This window comes from Anser brachyrhynchus (genome assembly GCF_964034855.1).
Source record: "Anser brachyrhynchus genome assembly, chromosome: 4".
NCBI classification, from domain to species: domain Eukaryota; kingdom Metazoa; phylum Chordata; class Aves; order Anseriformes; family Anatidae; genus Anser; species Anser brachyrhynchus.
The window spans coordinates 62662825-62681177 of record NC_137698.1 but is presented as its reverse complement, the minus strand read 5'-3'; the positions used below and the strand labels follow the sequence as shown (position 1 = coordinate 62681177).

The following is an 18353-nucleotide window of genomic DNA, read 5'->3' as shown; positions in this document are numbered from 1 at the left end:
TGGTTACCATGGACATACTGGACACTCTCCTAACATGATTTCTTTCCTGGCTACCTACCCTTGCGTAACACAACTATAACCTGCTTTCCCTTTGTGTGTGTTAGTTTCTAAAGCTGACAGACAACTTCACCTAGGGCAATGCTACCATACCCCAAAAGGTCTCTGAAGCTTGTGAAAATGCAGCATGGTCACCATTTAGGAGTAGTTTACTCTGCAAACACATTGAAGCCTTAAAGCAACGCTTTTTCTTTCAAGAGAGAGTCTCTCTCTGTAGAGATGTCCATATATTTAGACAAACTACTTTAATAGCTTTTCAATAAAATTGAAAGGGCTCCCCGTAGCCCTTTAAATTTGTGTTGTCACACAGCAGTTAAGACTCTCTTTGGGACAAAGGACTTTAGCGTTAACTGCACAGAAGGACGAGCTATTTCACAGCTGCATCCTTCCTTCACAGAACTGCCTTACACTTCCTACAAAAGACACAAAAAAAGGTGGCCAGCGAGAGCGGATAGGAAATGGAGGAGTTGAGAGGGGAAGGGACCAATACACGCTGCTCCCCCAATACCTTTTGTGTACAAAACCCCTGAAGACAAAAGTCAAGCATGGAATTACATTACTTGCAATGGCAGGGGCATTTAATACCACAGAGTGACGATTGACTGGAGTCCAGAACTGGCACAAAGGCAGAGGTGTGGTAAGGTTAAGAACTAGCCCTTCAGCACCTTATTTTAGATATAAGCAAATATTTCTCCTCAAATCCAGAAAGTTCTCAGGAAAGTGTTCTTATGAGAGGACTCCCAAAAGATCTCCTTCCCTAAAGTTCTGTCCCTGTTGGACCGACCTAGCAATGTCGCTGCAGACTGAGCAGAGGAGAACTGGGAACAGAACGCATCTGCAGGTACTTGTACGGACCGCACAGAACTCCGAAGGAAATATCCATTTGTACTTACAGAAATTTCCTAAGTAAATAAATCTCTCCCCAAAAGCTGTATTTTATCTATAATAGTATTAGTAAAATGAATATTTGTTTCAATTTAAGCACCCATATAGCTTTTGATAATTTTCACTGCAAACTAATTATCCTATCTACATAGTGTTGTATTCCGAATTTCCTCTCATTTATGAGTAATATTTCAATTCTAAGCAACCACCCTTCCTTAAAGCTATGATCTCTGCTATATAAAATTGTCATAGTAAATTAGTCGTTAAATGCTTAATTTGTACAGGTCTTGATCTAATGCCCATGTTAAATATGTGCCTCAGGAGTAAGTCAAATGAGTCAGTGTACAGGTTTTTTGTTTCTTTTCTTTTTCTTTTTTTTCTTTTTTTCTTTTTTTTTACTGAATGAGCAAATCAATCACACATCAGTGTTGTAAATTTATGTGCAAAAGCATTGAAGTGCTTTACTACAAATTACAACGTAGAAACACGTTAACTAAACAATTAAATTCATACAATCAGATTTAGGAATATAACAACACAAAGAAGAAACAGAATTACAGTACATTTACAACACAAGACAAATACATGGAATTCATTAGAAAATATTGTAATAAATAATTCATGAATTATAGTGCAATTGATTTATGCATAAATATAACTAATTGCCTAAAAATCAGTTGTTAACAAAAATCTGTCAAAAATCAAGGCAGCCACAGAGTTTTACTAAATTACTGCGACAATGGAAATACTGCAATTAAAAAACAAATACAAGTATTTGTACTGTAAACAACTAAAAAATCAGTCTCACTAAAGTTAATATACAATTTAATATAAAATTGTCATTAGCTACCAGAAATGGTTTAAACAGCTTTACTGAGCAGTAGTTCTAAAAACAGAGGCACTGTTTTTTAATATAAAATACTTGAGAAACATTCAAATAAGTAGAAAGCATGTAGGGCTTGCTTTCGCCTTCATTTAAAATTCTGCTGAAACATGGATTTTCAGAAAATGTCAATTACTAAGTAGTGACTGGTAACTGAATTTATAAAACAGTTCAAAGTGTGTAATTTAAATGACATTTAATGGAGTACATAGGGGTTGGGGAAGGAGAATCTACACATTTCCCTGCCTTTCCTTAGTTGTGTAATCAAGGTTAGCCTAATAATTAGAAACAAATAATTCTGTTCCTTTAAACACTTACAGGTTGAGTATCATCTATAAACTATCAAAAAATATTTTAATATACTATTTCTGACCAAAAAATAAATACAAGTACTAAAATGTTGAAAATTAATTATAATATTACATACAAAACTACTGAGTACTGTTAAGTCAATAGTAAAATGATCCCTGATATTATGAATCCTGTTAATTTTTTGGTCAGGTCATCTTTTAAATGATATAAAAAGAGTACTGTAACTTGCCTTCAATATAAACTTCGGACTCAAATTTATAATATTGTCTGAGGAGTAGAAAACACCAGTATGGTACAAATATTAGGCAAAGTATTGAAGCCCCAAATTTCTGCAAGTAAAACTGTATAAAGACAGATCTTGAAACGTTTAAGGTTTTTTTCAACTTCAGTTTTCAGTGGGGATGCATTAAGAATTTAATCCTTCTGGCCCTCACAAAATATGGCTTAATTCTTTTAAAAGGAAAGATGACCCTGACATTTGCTGTTTTGTAACCTCCTAGTTATCAGGTACAGTTCTGCGTAAAAAAGGATTCATTTTGTAATATGCAAGTAAACCTTAGTCACTGAAGAAGATTCAGTATAGATCTGAGAGACCAAAGAAGTGATACACTGTTTGTGCAGCTTCACATAAGGAACATTATTCTATTTTAAAATGTAAGTTGATACTTTTTAATAAAGGTTAATAAATATGGGCTAGATTTTGCCATCAATATTGCAAGTATGTTCTCTGCTGACTTTAATGGCAAGTTTATCTAGAAATCAAGTTACCTGATGTGGCCCATATGTATCTAATGTCCCCTTTCAGTTTTTATAATTAACCTATACACAGGCAAATTTAAGTGGGAAAAAAATTGACAATGTATGCATGTGCAACAAATGTATAAAAGTTGGAGTCTTTTTCTATCCCAAATTAAATGCATACAGAAGTAATAAAATTTTGAGAGGAAAAGGGCATTGATGTTCTGTATCAAATGTATGAAGCAAGCCCCCATTCTTCACATGTAGACACGTTCTTTGTGATATTCCATGAAAAAATTAAGTATGATATAAAGTCCAATGTGAATACTTTGAAATTCATTTAAAAACTGCAATATGAAGGTAATTGGTCTCCCTTAAATTCTATTAAAAGTTACCTATTTAAAGTGAACTGTCTAGCTTCTAACTACCAAATTTATAAAGAATGTATATTATTGAACGTTCAAAACAGCTTCACTGTTCAATATTTGTATTTCTATCAAGACCCTGAACTGCAAATTTGGTTATTAGCAAAATGATAATGTAACTTGGTATTCATTTTGATAAACTGAAAATGTTTTGAAATGTCACAGCAGCAAATACATTACAGTTACAGTGAGGTTTTTCAATAGGAGTGTGACACAATCCTTAAATAAATTTTAAGTAGTCATAACGTCAACTAACCAGCACGTTTAAACAAAAAAAAAAACAACAAAACAAAATGCCATTCTCAAGCTCATTCTGTGCACATTATGAACATGCTCTAAGTTGCATTCCAACCTTCTTTTTAAACCTTACAAGTCACCTTATTTTTCAAACTAAAAAGGAAAATTAGGTTTAAGTTTAAATTATTTTATGCTCTTAGTATTCCATCTTATTTCATATTTAATAATTCTATAACTACAGTAATTTCTCAGGTTTCATAAGTGTACACTTTGTAAACACCACTTTCTTTCTAAACCACCAACAAAATTGTCTTAAAATGATAAAAAAATGCAGTTTATGCCTGCTAACACACATTTTTAGTAATGAAATGTTTATTTCTTACTTGTATTGGATATTTAAGTAACGATGAAGTTTTTTTTTTTCTTTCACAGAATGTACTATATCCTACTAATACTTCACAAATTCACTTTCTTTTAAGGAACTAGCTTTTTAAAAAATCCCTTGATTTGTATAATCTGAGTTACTTACAATTTATTGCAAGTATTCTGTGAAGTTTAGAAATTTGCTAACCATTGATCGTGTATTTCCGTAATAAGATGGTTTGTTGAATGGGTAGAGTGGTTCTTCACCAATTAAAAATTATGTTTCACATGACAAATACTTGTTTTCCCAAAACATCTTTATGCTATTGACTACTAAATAAAACCTGAATCTTTTCACCTATTTATACAAGGATTATATTAAATACACACTATCAGAATTAAGTGAGCAACTCTATAATTCTGTCCACAGTGAAAACCCTGAATAAAACTATTTTTCAAAAGGCATGTATGTGGTTTTTGAACTGTATAATTTCACGTCTTCTGTCAGAGTGAACATATGTTTTTCTCACACAGTGTGTGTATACAGACATACATACACACACACACAAAACAATTTGCTAACAATTATTCTACACAGGCTTGCTACTATTTTTGCAGCTGCCAGTCCCTGAATCTGTCATATTAAATAAGCCAGTATCTGGTAATCGGAGTTTCTTCTTCGGCGGAGTCTTCAATGTTCCAGATCTTTCTTTTACTTTATATTCTAAAGTGCTGTGAGGTACCCCATAAATTCCTTGTGCTTTGGAAACACTCATTTTCCCACTCATTACCATTGCAATTGCTTCTTCCATTATTTCATGATCGTACTGCCGATAGCGGCCACGTTTTTTTCTTGGCTGCTTATTATCTTTACGATCCAAACTATCTTCTGTATTTTCTGAGGTTCCATCTACTGTCCCATTCTTAGCATTAAGACACAAAGGAGAGAGGTCCCCATGCAGAAAGTAGGAATCAACACTTGAGTGAGTTACAGGTCCAGAACATTCAATTTTGTTCTGTTTAGGGAGTATATTTTTCAATTTTTGAAGAGCTGATCCTTCTAAGACTGAGGAGGTTTTAGAAACGTGGTACATAACATCCAGAAGACCAGCAGTATCAGACTGTGGTTTGGACACAGAACTTATTCTTAGCTGAGGAATTTTTAATTGTACAGTAGGACTTGTAGTTTCATATTGTAGATTTTCACTTTTTTCTTTAAATTGTGTGACCATTCTCTGTAGAGTTAACTGGTGGAGGTAACTGGAAGCTGTTGGGAATTTTAATTCTGAGGTTTCAAGTAGACTGAGTTTACTTTTTTCTGTGCGCTCTGCTTGAGCTCTTGCCCACAAGGCTACTTTTTGTAGGACTGCACAAGTTTCTTTACTGTCTTTAAATGAATAACTATCATTGAAATCTCGAGTTTTGTTTTTAAAAGGTGCAGGCTTTCCTGCTGGTAAGGCTTCTAAGTGGAGAAGTAAAGTTTTTTGAGGTATGCCATAAAGTATGCCTGCTTTATTTATGTCCAGTGCTCCAGACTGAATGTCTTTCAAAGCTTTTGAGAGCAAACCATCTGCAAACTCAGCACTTCTTTCCACATAGTCCTCTCTGTGTCTGTGTAGTCTCCTGGATGGATGGAATGAAACGATGGTAAACTGATGTATGAGAGACTCTCACACAGCTATGGAAGGGAAGGGTCCACTCCTTTATTATACTCCTTGCTTCGGTAACATCACTGCTTCTGATACTTTTAAGCCTTTGAGATGTGGTAGTTAAATGATTATCCTAGCAAAATGTTACAGTTCTGGTAGGACAGTGCGTCAAAAATCATACGGTGGCTTCTACAGCAGCCCTTCCAAGAACTTTATATCCTAGCTCAGTATTCGATAATATTCTCATGTGCTTGCTATATTCCCTTGTTCACATACTTGCAGAGCAACACTGTTATAATTTTAATTATACAATTAACGTTCCATTAATTACCCAAATCCTGAAGGAGTTTTTGTTAGTAGAAACGTGACGTTACCGCTAAACAAGTAATAAAAGAGTCAACCCCCTCATAGAAAATTTGCAGCAATAAGTACATAACTACACACAACCATCCCAGACTTACACAAAACTAGGCTTTCTACAACCATAAGGTAAAGAGCTGTAGTTAACAATCAAGTCCATTTTGGCAAAATAAAACACAGGTTTAAAAACTTCTAGCCACTATTTACAGCTTTCTAATTACAAAGTCATATTAATTTTTAAACTTCTTCATATCAGCAAATTAATAAAATGCAATTTTACATCATCCAACAAATACTGCTATTGGACTCCTATCGGTAAGAAGTTATTTTGTAAGACGTACAGGTGACAAAAACGGTCCTGCTATGGCTAGTGGATGGGAGGATGCCAAAATCATAACGAAATCCAACAAAACAATGCATTTCACTAGCTTTGTGGTAGCTTTCAGCAGAGGCAACAACATTTTTCTTGCTGAATAAAGAAATTTAACTATTTGCCACCACACACCATAGCCAGAACCATGATGTAAGTATAAGTATGATGATTAAGAGCTCTCTCTCTCGCGCGCTTCCTCTCTCTCATATTAAGGAGTATTACAGATAACAGCCATTTAATTGTTCATGTTAGTTGAAGAATATTTTAAATCTAAATATTAACATGGTAATTTTTGTCAAAAATTGAAGTTTCCTAAGTAAACTCTGAAAGAATATATTTGCATTCTCTTTTACTGTCCTACTGCTTTTATTGTGTTACATAATCAATTTTCAGTTCATTTTTAGTAACATGAACTAAAGTTTGGTGATTGTTCTGATAACTTTTCTTTAAACAGAAAAAAAGGAAAAAGACAAATGAAACATATGATATATACATAGACACACACTTATGAGTGACACAAATTCTTTTGAAAGCAAAATATAAACCACATGTGTGTGTCAGTATATACAAATATGTTATGAACATAAAACCTGACTTCAGAGAAGTAAGAGAAACCCCAATTTTCTTTTACATAAGCCGAAGAGAGTCCTAAACGTTGCTTACCCAGACACCGAGTTTTCAGAACACAATGGATCATATTTGGGTTCTTCCAACCTTGCGCTTTTCTTTGTAGAGAGATCTAGCACTCCATCCCCTGCAAAGAATGAGTAGTTATGATAGCAGTTGTTTAAGGATGACCTCAGACATTTTGCTAGCAATTGTTTGTAGCTATGGCACAATTTTTAAGCAGTTAAGTTTACCTTTCAAATTTCTGGCATCCTATTCCTTTAACAATATCAGCTGTCTGCAAATTGTTTTATCTGATTTATAACAAAATTGTTTAAAATTAACAAAAATCAAAAAGCCAAAACGAAATCATGAAATTTAAAAGAAGAATGTCTTAAACAGCAACGTCTGTTTTCCTAAAAATCATGTATACATGGATATTGCACAGTTTACTTTCAAGGCAACCAGAGCAATGTACTTCATATTATTGTACAAACATACTGTAAACAAACGAATCTGATAATGAAGTTAAAGTGGACATAACTAAATCACAGACTTACAGGATAATTCAGACTAGAATGGTCCTCAGAGGTCTCTGGACCAACCTCCTGCTCTGAGCAGAGTCAGCTATGAGATTAGATCAGGTTACCAGATGAGAAAGGAATAGTAGTACCCCAATAATGGGAAGAGAGCTCAAGCCCATAGTGTTTTCAGTGTATGTGACCTATGTCATTAAACAGCTTAAACATTACTAACTGTTTGTTTATACATACTCCCCCTGCTGCCCCCACATAGAAGTAATGACGTAACTAAAGGATCAGAAAGACCTAAACTGGGATGGGAGTTCACCCTATTCAGTCACTGGCAAATGTTATATTCAAGATTTATAGCCGGATGTTGAAATCTATGAATTTTTGAAATAGCCATATTTTATTTCAAATCAGTATTTACAAACATTGAAAATTAACAAACCTCTTCAGTGCCTGACATTTTCCTTCCAGTAAGTGTTGAGATTTTTTTGGTTTATATTTTTTTTAAATCACATTTAATTTATAGATAAATTGCCTAACCATATATAATTTCATACCTTTTTCCTTGGTTCTCTGTTTCAAACTTGGGCTGTTTTGTGTGCTTGTGTTATAGGAATCCAATTTTGAGTTTTAATATGTAGCTCAACATTCAACTCTAAAAGCAATCTTATGCTAGTCCTTTATACAGTAGTATCATTTTTATGTTATCATGTATTATTTGCAAAACATCAATAAATTGTATATGTTTTCCTACAACCTTCGATTGAAGACATGAAGTATTGGTTGGATTTTCCAAATGCCAAAACTCAAATGAGAATTCAGAAAAACTGTTAGGTTAACTTTGCTTTGTACCAATATTGCAAAGAAATATATTTTAGTGTTAGTTGCCCAACTGTTTTATGTTGGAAGAAGAGTAAAGAGAGAAAAATTAACATTGTAGGCCAATATAATAATATTAAGCATATTTATAAATACACCACTTGTTAAAGATGCTCCTTTTCTCCTAAACTTGTTCCCTTCAAAGTCTTCCTTAGACCCTAAAGGAAGTTAAAGTAAGGACTAGTTAATGCTAATCAAGCTTTCTGAAGCAGTAATATTCCAGAAAGAAAAGCCAACTAAAATCGCTACAGAATTATTCTGCAAGGAATATCCAGACTACTACCCAGCTGTTAAAAATCCCGAATACTTGCAATGACCCTGACTCCTGTGCAACAGACAGATTTCATCTGTTGTGTTTCGTTAGCAATACAAACTACGTTACCCTTTAAGGGTTTGTGTGTTCTCTTTCAGAGTAGTTTCTCCACCTTCAGTTGGTATTCACCGGCACCGTGATATAAAATGTTTAGAAGAGATAGCTGGACAAAGTCACTGGAAAAATACCTCAGAAAACTACCTCAAAGTTCAAACTCATCAAGTTGCAAAAGCTAATCATTAGGTAGACCACTATCAAGTGACTACTAAGAACAAAAGAAAACCAAGAATAGATTAAAAACAAAACAAAAACACCAAAATGAAAATCCATTATGAGAAACACTGTTGAAAACCAAATTAATCTACAACTTTGAAATACAGAGTTTTGCTAAAGACATTAGAATATCAAGACAACCAACATGAATGGCTCTTTCTAACCACTCTACAAAGGAACTGACGCTAACAAGATTTTTTGGATATTCCAAGATTCCAAAACGAAATGTGAACAAACCAAATCATTTTTATTTCCAGTCTTTCAGAACTGGCTTTGACAACATAAGCCCCCAACAAACTGAAAAAATGACTAAAAAGAGGACAGCACTGAAAATACTGATTCCTGAGACATGAAATTAGGTACTGCCTCTAAAAGGTAAGCAGAATGGAATATCCATTTCAGGTTCAAGACAGCTGAATAAGTATATGTATGAAGAGTTCCCTGAAAACAATGTTCTATGGGAAGGCAATCCTCAGTAAAAAGAGTGAACGAGGAGTATGTGAGAGATTTGATATCCATACAAAATAGCAGATAAAGTCACCACAGACCAGGCTTTTCTTCAGTGATTTCAGTCAAACAAATAAAACAACAATCTGATGCAGGAGGTACTGATAGGTCAGAAAGTTTCATTAAAATGCATAAATCCTAGTGTTGGTGGATCTTTCTGCTTTACAGTAGAATCAATTACGATGAAGGAGCACCTCCAATTAGTAGGAACGCAAGAGCACTGGTAATAAAGTTTTAAGACCAAATGAAATTAAATGAATGTATGTATATATAAACAGTAGAGATCTTAATTTTTGTTAGGTTCAAGACCAGAAGTTTACAGAGCCAACTATCTATAACGAGATGCAAATAAACCTGTGTCTAACCACATCTCCAAGCCAGGATTTTCAAAAGAAGCCCTGCTTCTGTGGGTACAGCAATAAATTTCTGACCTGCGTAAAGTTACAAAGCATTCTAATGCTTACTCTGTAACATTAACACACCTTGTGCATACACTTACCCAGTCAAATATGATCTTTTGGTATCCTTTGTATGTAATGAGGGCATTAATCCAGGTATTGGTTTTTGTAAGACTGTTTTCTCAGCCTAACAAAATTTCTGTTGTAATAGGATATTCACACACAGTCTAGTAATTTTATGTACATATCTCCTGCATGACAAACAGAAATCTGTTTGAACAGCAGCACCCCCTGAGATCATGCTTGTCCCCTGGGTACCTTATTGTAAAGGTACAGAACTGAGCAGTTGCAACTCATCCTTCAGCTCCTGCCCTAATACAGGACCCAAGTCACACAGTTTTCTAGTACTAGGGAACAAAAAGCAGATTGTACAGGTGGACAACAAACCTTGAAAACCTCCATTACTTGCAAGGTAGGAACAATTATTTTAAAGCCAAACCAGCACTTCTATTATTTCTATCAAATCACTCAAACCACATGATTTAGGCAAAAATTCTGGAAAGGAAGTGAATAACATCAGGAGCAGAAAAAACTCTATATAATGTGGGTCTAATAAGAGCCATGGAATTGCTTGTACTTTTCATCTGAAACCATGACTATTACAAAAATAGCCTTCATAAACAGATACTCTGAAATACTGGTTAATATAGAAAAGTTATTACAAGTTTTTCAGGTCTGCTCCTTGTGACCTTCTAATGAAATTCTTTCTGCTGAAATCCGATGATTTTGAACTTCAAAGAAATGGCTTTACCTCTGGACCTGACTGCTCAGCACCACATCATCAGGTACAACAACACCAAGGTACAACTAAGCTACAACATCTTCAGAATAAATAGGACCACAATAATGTGAACCTCCACCAGACTAGCAAGGTTACAGAAACAGAGAAAAAATAAGTCTGTATCAAACACCTGAGTTCCTACAATTGGTATTTCAATACTGATTCTGGCAAACACGTCATCTTCTGGTTTTCAGGAAATCTTTCACTGGTTATCTGCCCGACCAGGTCAGATGATCTACTCTACCCAGTCCTCTGACTCCAGTCACAGCAGAAACTCCACTCCCAGCATGGGAGAGCACATCAGCCTGGCCACCACCTGCAGCTTGTTCCTCTCCTACTCTCCCAGCAGATGCCACTGGATCACAGAACCCAGAGGTCTCTCTCCCTGACTGCTCTTTACTATCTGGCCTTGGTTATATTGGCTAGGAAGTTATGAGAGGCCTTTTTTGAACCCACTGCCAATGTCCGTCTCTACCACCTCCTGTCACAGCAGTTCCAGATGTTCACAATTCACTGTGCAAAAGAAGCCCCTTACCTCTTTTTTTATTTTCCTTTTAAAATGTTTCAGCAAACCTTGCCTAGTTCTAGTATTTTGAGATTCGGTAAATAACAATTATCCCTTTACCTTATCCATCATACTGTGGCAAACCTCAATATAGCTTTAAATAGGAACAAAATGATACTGCCTTGTCTCTAACACCTTTCTTGACGATGCCTTGCCCTTTGCTGTCTATTTTTATGGAAACGCTGTTTTCAGACGACTATCAGTAAGAACTCCGAAGTCTTTTATTACTTTTTAACTACCCCTTTGACTACCCAATTTTTGCTGACCAGGGAAGTTATTTTATAAGATGAAGAACTCCCAGATTGGCTATACAGTAGGTGCATGTGGCAAGGTGCTGGCAGCAGTGGGGCTGTCCCATGCTGGTTGACCACTACTGATTCCAGTCAGCTCCAACAAACACACTGCAGGACACAGCTGAGCCCAGCAGCCAAGCTGGTGGCACCTCTCAAAAAACATGGGAGGGAAAAATGCCTCTTTGTTTTAATAGGCAATATTTAAAATTAACTTTCCCCAAGGTGAGTCTTGGTCCATGATGGCAAGCAGTAAGCCAGCACCCTGTCCTTAACTCAACTTGTAAGCTCTTGTTTCTGGTCTTATTTCCCCCCCTGAGCCACAGAAGGAGTGAGCAAATGGCTCCTTGGGAGTTTGTCAGTTTTCCGCTACTGGCAGTCAAAGAAACAAAACTTCTTCTTTTCAGAAGGAGTAGTCAGGCATCGGAACGGGTTGCCCAGGGAGGTGGTGGAGTCACCGTCCCTGGGGGTGTTTTTAGGGACATGATTTAGCAGGTGATACTGGTGGTAAGGGGATAGTCGGACCAGATGATCTTGGAGGTCTTTTCCAACCTTAATGATTCTATGAAAACCCTGGACGCTGTTCCAAGGATGACCTTTTTACACAATTATTAAACAATTTGTTTCTTGAATATATTTGCAGATTAAACAATTTATGTTTTTGAAACATAGCATGTGTACCTTCAAGGACACAGCATTTTTCCCACTATATATAGTGAGAACAGTGTATTAAAATAAAAAGATGGTAAAGGATTATTTTATTTGAATTTTTTTCAATACACCCGATTGTAGCAATCAAGAAGCCATATATGTCATGAGTCAAGTTGCCATACCAAGTTGAAGGAGGGTTTTCAAGTTATGAAACTACTTACTTCTCAAAAACTAAGAATTGTTCTGTTGGAAATTTTGGTGATTTCATATGCATATAGGAAAACTGGATAATAAAAAGCTGTTTTAAATCATTCAAACTGAATTTTAAACTCTGGTTATCCTTACTTTTCCTACTTCAAGAATAGCCAACAACGATATAGCTATAGAATAGCTTTAAGAACTTCAGTGCAGCAAAACTTCCCTCTGTCATCCAACTCTGGAATTACTAGTAAATAGAAGACAATCTATGATATTAGTTACTAGTAATTTCTACTTATGATGAATCAAGGAGGCATGAAAAAGCTTTAAGCAAATGCTCTTGCTTTTTGTGTGTGCTATGTTTACACCCTATCAATCAACAAGAAATTGTACAGCTAAACTAGCTTCTTAGATTATGTACTTGTACAGTTTATACTTTTGCCTCTTTGCAAGTCGCTCTGCTTATGAGCTTCAGGGTGATGAACCCTTCTGTGTCTATTAAGGGAAAGAAGCCTCTACACTGAAGCAGCTGCTGCTGGGCTACACTCCCTAAGATGCCGCACAAAAAAATAAAGTTGCTGTAGGATAGTCCAAAACTGTTCCTCACTCCACATTTTATTTTGTGAAGATGCTGCTTTATCATTAGCTTCATTCAGAGAAGGAATGACAAAAACCATACACAAATACCCCATATTTGTTAGGAACACTGCAGGCAAAACAAATTTTCTCTTGTGATATAAACACAGTATACTCTTTGTGAGTCCTTGGTAGCGTTAGAATTACACAGATTAAGAAGCATTGGATACTAGTGGTAGGATACTAGTGGTAGGATACTAGTGGTAGGATACTAGTGGTAGGATACTAGTGGTAGGATACTAGTGGTAGGATACTAGTGGTAGGATACTAGTGGTAGGATACTAGTGGTAGGATACTAGTGGTAGGATACTAGTGGTAGGATACTAGTGGTAGGATACTAGTGGTAGGATACTAGTGGTAGGATACTAGTGGATGTACTCAAGTTGAACCAGGGGAAGTTTAAGTTGGAAATTTCTCTTAATTTCTTCTCAGAAAGAGCAGTCAGGCATTGGAAGTGGTTGCCCAGGGAGGCGGTAGAGTCACTGTCCCTGGGGGTGTTTTAGGAAAGGTTGGACCTGGTGCCTAGGGGCATGATTTAATGGGTGATAGTGGTGGTAAGGGGATGGTTGGACCAGATGGTCTTGGAGGTCTTTTCTGACATTTTACTGTCAGTTAGAAGTAACTAACTGAGCCTATGAGCCCAATTATTTACTAGCAAGTTGCAACGGAAATTATCACTCTTACACATACAGTAGAAGGCAAAGCACAATTCTGGTACTCCACTACCAGAGTCGGATGCTAGCTAGAGGTACTTGGATGTCTGTGCTTAAAAGCTCATTACTGAATGATTCAGTACCAGGGTTGTGACGGGTTGACCTAGGTCAGCAACCAGACACCCAGTCTCTCTTTCTCCTCCTCTGTCAAGAGGCCAAGCAGAAAGAAGTGAGGTAGGAGGGAAGTAAGATGAAAAAGCTCATGGGTCAAGACAAAGACACCAATTATTGTTACAGTAAAAATGGACGTCAGTTATGAAAAATTAATTTATTGCCAATTTAAATAGAGTTGGATAATGTGAGGAAGACAGAGATAGAACACCTCCCCACCCCAACTTTACCCAGGCTCAATTTCCCTCCTTCGCTCTCAACTCCACCCCCCCACTTCCCCTGAAACAGGGGTTACAGTCTCCTCTCTGCAGCTTTCCTCCTCTCACTTCTCCCCTGCTTGTGTGGGCTCTTCACAGGCCTCATTTCCTTCAGGAAGTGCCAAGTTGATCTGATGTAGGGACTTGGATTGGTTGCAGTGGGGATATCTGCTCCAGACCGCTCTCTTCCATGAGCTGCAGGGAAACACTTGCTCCTTCGTGGTCCTCTCCACAGGCTGCAGAGAAACAGCTGTAGCACCTCCTCCTCCAATCTAGGTGTTTGCAGGGTTGTTTCTCACTCTGCCCATCCAGCATTTTCACTCTTACATGTTCTCAGAGAGGTGCCACAAACTTTGCTGTTCCACTCTGCTTTGACCCGTGGTGGGTCTGGTGTAGAAGTGGCTGTGCTTTGCACAGGGCAACCCCCAGCCTCTTCCTACAGAGGCCACCCCTGAAGCCCTCTCTCACTACTAAAACTGGCACATAAACCCAATATGCAGGGGTTTTGACAACATGCAGCACTGTTAGTGTCAAACCTGAATATTATGAGCGTTCTTCAGAGACAGTCTAGGGATAACAAGAGAAGGTAAGAAACTTTGAGGTGAAGATAAGATCATCCAGATGTCTTCAGTGGCAGAACCTTTGCTCAGCACTGAACTAGTGCTTAGCTTGGACGGGCTCAGTGCAAGAAAACGCTTCTTGTGATCTGGAAAATAAAGCCTAAAACTTCCTCTGAGGTAGTTCAAGAATCATTCCCATAGTACAGATACAAGACTGCCTGCTTTTTATTATTTACATCTGCCATTTTTAAATGATACTATGGTAAATAAAAAGCACCTGCCTGACTAAAAAGATAAACCTGAAGAACTTATGTTTAGGCCATCACCTGCTTCACAGGAGACAATTTGAATTCAAAAAAGATATCAACTTCAAGGATCCAACAACAAACGTACAGATTTGAACTTTGTACTCTGTTACTGCCATATAACTTGGAAATTACAAACAAACAATAGATTAAGAGGTGCAAGACAATTAAAAGATTACTAGAAAGGCAGCAAATAAGAACATATAGCTTTTTTTCCTCCAGTCTGGAGACTCGAGTGTTTTATGTTAGACAATTAAAAAAAAGTACAATTAAAAGCTGAAATCATTGATCAATTGCATAACAGTGCCTAAGGATCAGGATTACATTAGTTGTATAGACTAAATCATCCTAAAGAACCACTGAAAAGCTGGTCCAAGATCATACCTGTTTATAGTATATTGCTGTTTACCCTAATTATAAGATTCAGATGACATGGAAGATAAAAATACCTAAAACTCTCTCTATGATCTTTTTTGGAGAAAAGATCAGTGTACTTCAAAATAGCTGAGTGACTGTAGCAGTAGAATTTTCTTCCTAACCCTATCCCATTGCCCCATTCACCCTCTGCCTTCCTTTTCATTCCTTTAAGACTTATTTGTGCTCAGTGACCCAAAACCTGTCTTTGGGGACTTCACACCCTCAGGCACATTTTAGTGTTAAAATTGGTTCTTCTTTATAGCCAGCTGTTGGAAGTAAGCAGCAGGTTATAGTGCTGATACCAGAAAAGTACTTTTTACCATCCTTGGGGGGGGGGGGGGAGCTTCAGTCTAGAGACTGTAAATCTCTGAAATCTGTAATTCATCCACAGTGGAGGCATATCAAAACACAGTGGATTTTTTCTCAGGATTTCATCTGCACCAGGTATTTAGTCTGCATAAATTCATGTCTAAATCTAGACATGAACTAGCTTCTGCTAACCACACAGAATAAAAGCAGGAACTTCAAAATTTCTTAATGATTGTCAAAGAAAAGTTGCCTAAATTTCATCTAGAACAGATATGTTTAGCAAGGTAGATCCATGTCAAAACCTTTTTCCCCAATGATGCATCATCTAATTGAAGACTGCATCATTAAGCATAATCATATGAAAACTATTTCATTATGAAAAATATAGTCTTTTAAAAGTTTATTTCTGCAGTTCTATCTTCTTTTAACTTCAGTATGATATATGACATACAGGTTCACTTTTCTCTGTGGTCTGCAATATAGTTGGACTAATACAAACCCTTGTATTTGTCAAAGACTAACTGATTTTGCCGGTGTTCACAGTTGCACAACATTTACAATCCTCCCTGAAAACTGCTGCTATTCCAAATCAAGTTTGGAGTCCAAAGCACTCTCATGATTATATTATCAGTTTTGGATAACAGTATTTGAGAGTAAAGCAAGAAAAATATCTCTCATTATCATTTACAAATATGAAATACCCTTCCTTGCCTTGAAGAATAAGGTTGTTTAATTCTTAATCTTTACAGATCAGTACAGAAAATTCATCCTTCCATCATTTTAACCAGTACTAAAAGAATCAGTGTCCGAGGGTTGAAACAGCCAGAATGAACTTTGCTCTTTGAAATTGCAGTACATTCTCTTTTCTCAGAAGGCTTAACAGCCCTTTCCTTCAAAAAAAGTCTTGAGCCACTGCTACCTGTGACAGCCACAGATAAACTGACTTAAGATTTGGTATTCTGACACCGACAAATTCCCATGCTACTTGAAAGCATGCACCCAGAAATTAGGATATTTATCACTGAATACACAATAAGAAAAACGCTTTTAGAAAGACTTCTTTTAACCACACAATTTCTTTTTTTTCCCTTATGTACTGAGCACTGCTTTGAAAAGATAGAATATATAGTTATTTGGGACAGACAAGAACAATTTATTTATTTTTAAGTAGAGACACAAGGTAGTACATGACATCAAAACACAGAAAAGCAGATAGAGGATATTTACCTTGCTGAGTATTCTGTTCTTGAGTTCGATTCACAGTGAGGTCTAGAGGGCTATCCTGTTCTTCCTGAAGGGAGTTTTCCGTTTGGTTCATTTGGATACTTTTACATATCATACTTGGTTCAAACGATGAACCATTTCTGTTCTCTTGAATTTTGCTACTTTTTGAAATGTACTCAATCGCAAACTGGCGGATCATTTTTTTCATTAATTCCTGAGCAACTAGGGGAATGTTAGGATCACAGTTCTGAGGAAGATCTAGGAATAAAAAACAACAACAACACAAGCAACAGATGTATTAAGAAAAATTGAAATACTTTTTTAAAAATAAAGATTCCACATACACACATGAGCTCATTGCACACATTCATTGTGCTTAATGAACGCGTTAATTAAGATACCTAAGGTGTTCTTTCGAATATTCCTTACTGGTCATTTGCAAGAGTGTGTTTGCATCAGCAGTTTTTAATTATCATGGAATTTCACTATCATGGAATAAGTCAGATTATATGGGAAGATAAGCAATTCAAGTACGAGAATCAGAATTTGTATTTATTGTTGTTAATTAAGATGAATTTTCATTTCAAGACAATTTTCAGTTTAGAAAATTTTTTGAATATTTAGTGCAAGGTAAATAGAAGTATGAATATACAAGGAGTTACTTTCAAAGAGCGAATAAAACAAATTATCTTTAAACTACAATTCTACAGATTAGTCCTTTGTATAATATAGAACAGTTGGACTTCTGAGAAGTTAATCTTAGAGAAGAATTGTAGAAGAGTTGTTTCATGTGCATGTTAGATCATCGTGCCTATTTGAGATTCAAGGTTGCAACATCAAATCTGATATGATATGACTTGAGATGTCCCATATAATTTGTAGTAATGCAAGCAACTGAATTTTACAATAATCTTCAGAGGTCAAAGTGCTAACAATGAAATCATTTGAGAGAAGAAACATTTCCTGTTCTTAAAGGTATACACACTATATGTATATGAGGACACATGTATGTGGATACATGCAACAATCCCATGGAAAAAAAGCATTTCATTTTAAAAGCACAAAACAAATACAAGGATCAAACATGAGATCTCTATAACTTTATTTTAGTATCTGCCAGCTAGACAAAAAAATTTAAAGTTCTTCTGACTAGCAAAGCTGAAACTACATTTGTGAATCACCACGATAAAATCCCTCCAAATGCCAAAAACAAAATAAAAATTACATTTTTATGCTAAGTTACATAAGAAATCTACTAAAGAGTAAGCTGTATTACTGATTAATGCAATACCAGAAACTGCAATATTTCAGTTCAAAAGATGAGCACAATTGTCCATACTCCAATATCTCTGTTCTTCCTTAATGTGTTCTTCCCTATACACACACAAAAACATGCATTTCAAAGCTTTGTTTAACCCACTGTCCATCCTCAAGATCACAGGTAATCAGCAAAATAAATTTCATCACAACAGACAGAGGTTTAAAGCT

The 18353-nt window shown here is 36.1% G+C and overlaps 1 protein-coding gene across 13 annotated transcripts in view; it reads right to left on the bottom strand.

Moving 5' to 3' along the window:
* Window positions 1-18353, bottom strand: part of LCORL (ligand dependent nuclear receptor corepressor like) — a 79688-nt gene that overhangs the window by 20196 nt on the left and 41139 nt on the right. For 8 of the 13 annotated variants that reach the window (XM_080590070.1, XM_080590065.1, XM_080590064.1 and 5 more), the window contains 2 exons: window positions 16869-17123; window positions 6946-7036 (listed from right to left, as the gene is read on the bottom strand). In XM_080590070.1, the coding sequence (XP_080446196.1) occupies window positions 6946-7036; window positions 16869-17123 (346 nt within the window). The other 5 variants (XM_080590075.1, XM_080590076.1, XM_080590068.1 and 2 more) reach the window with 4 other exon arrangements.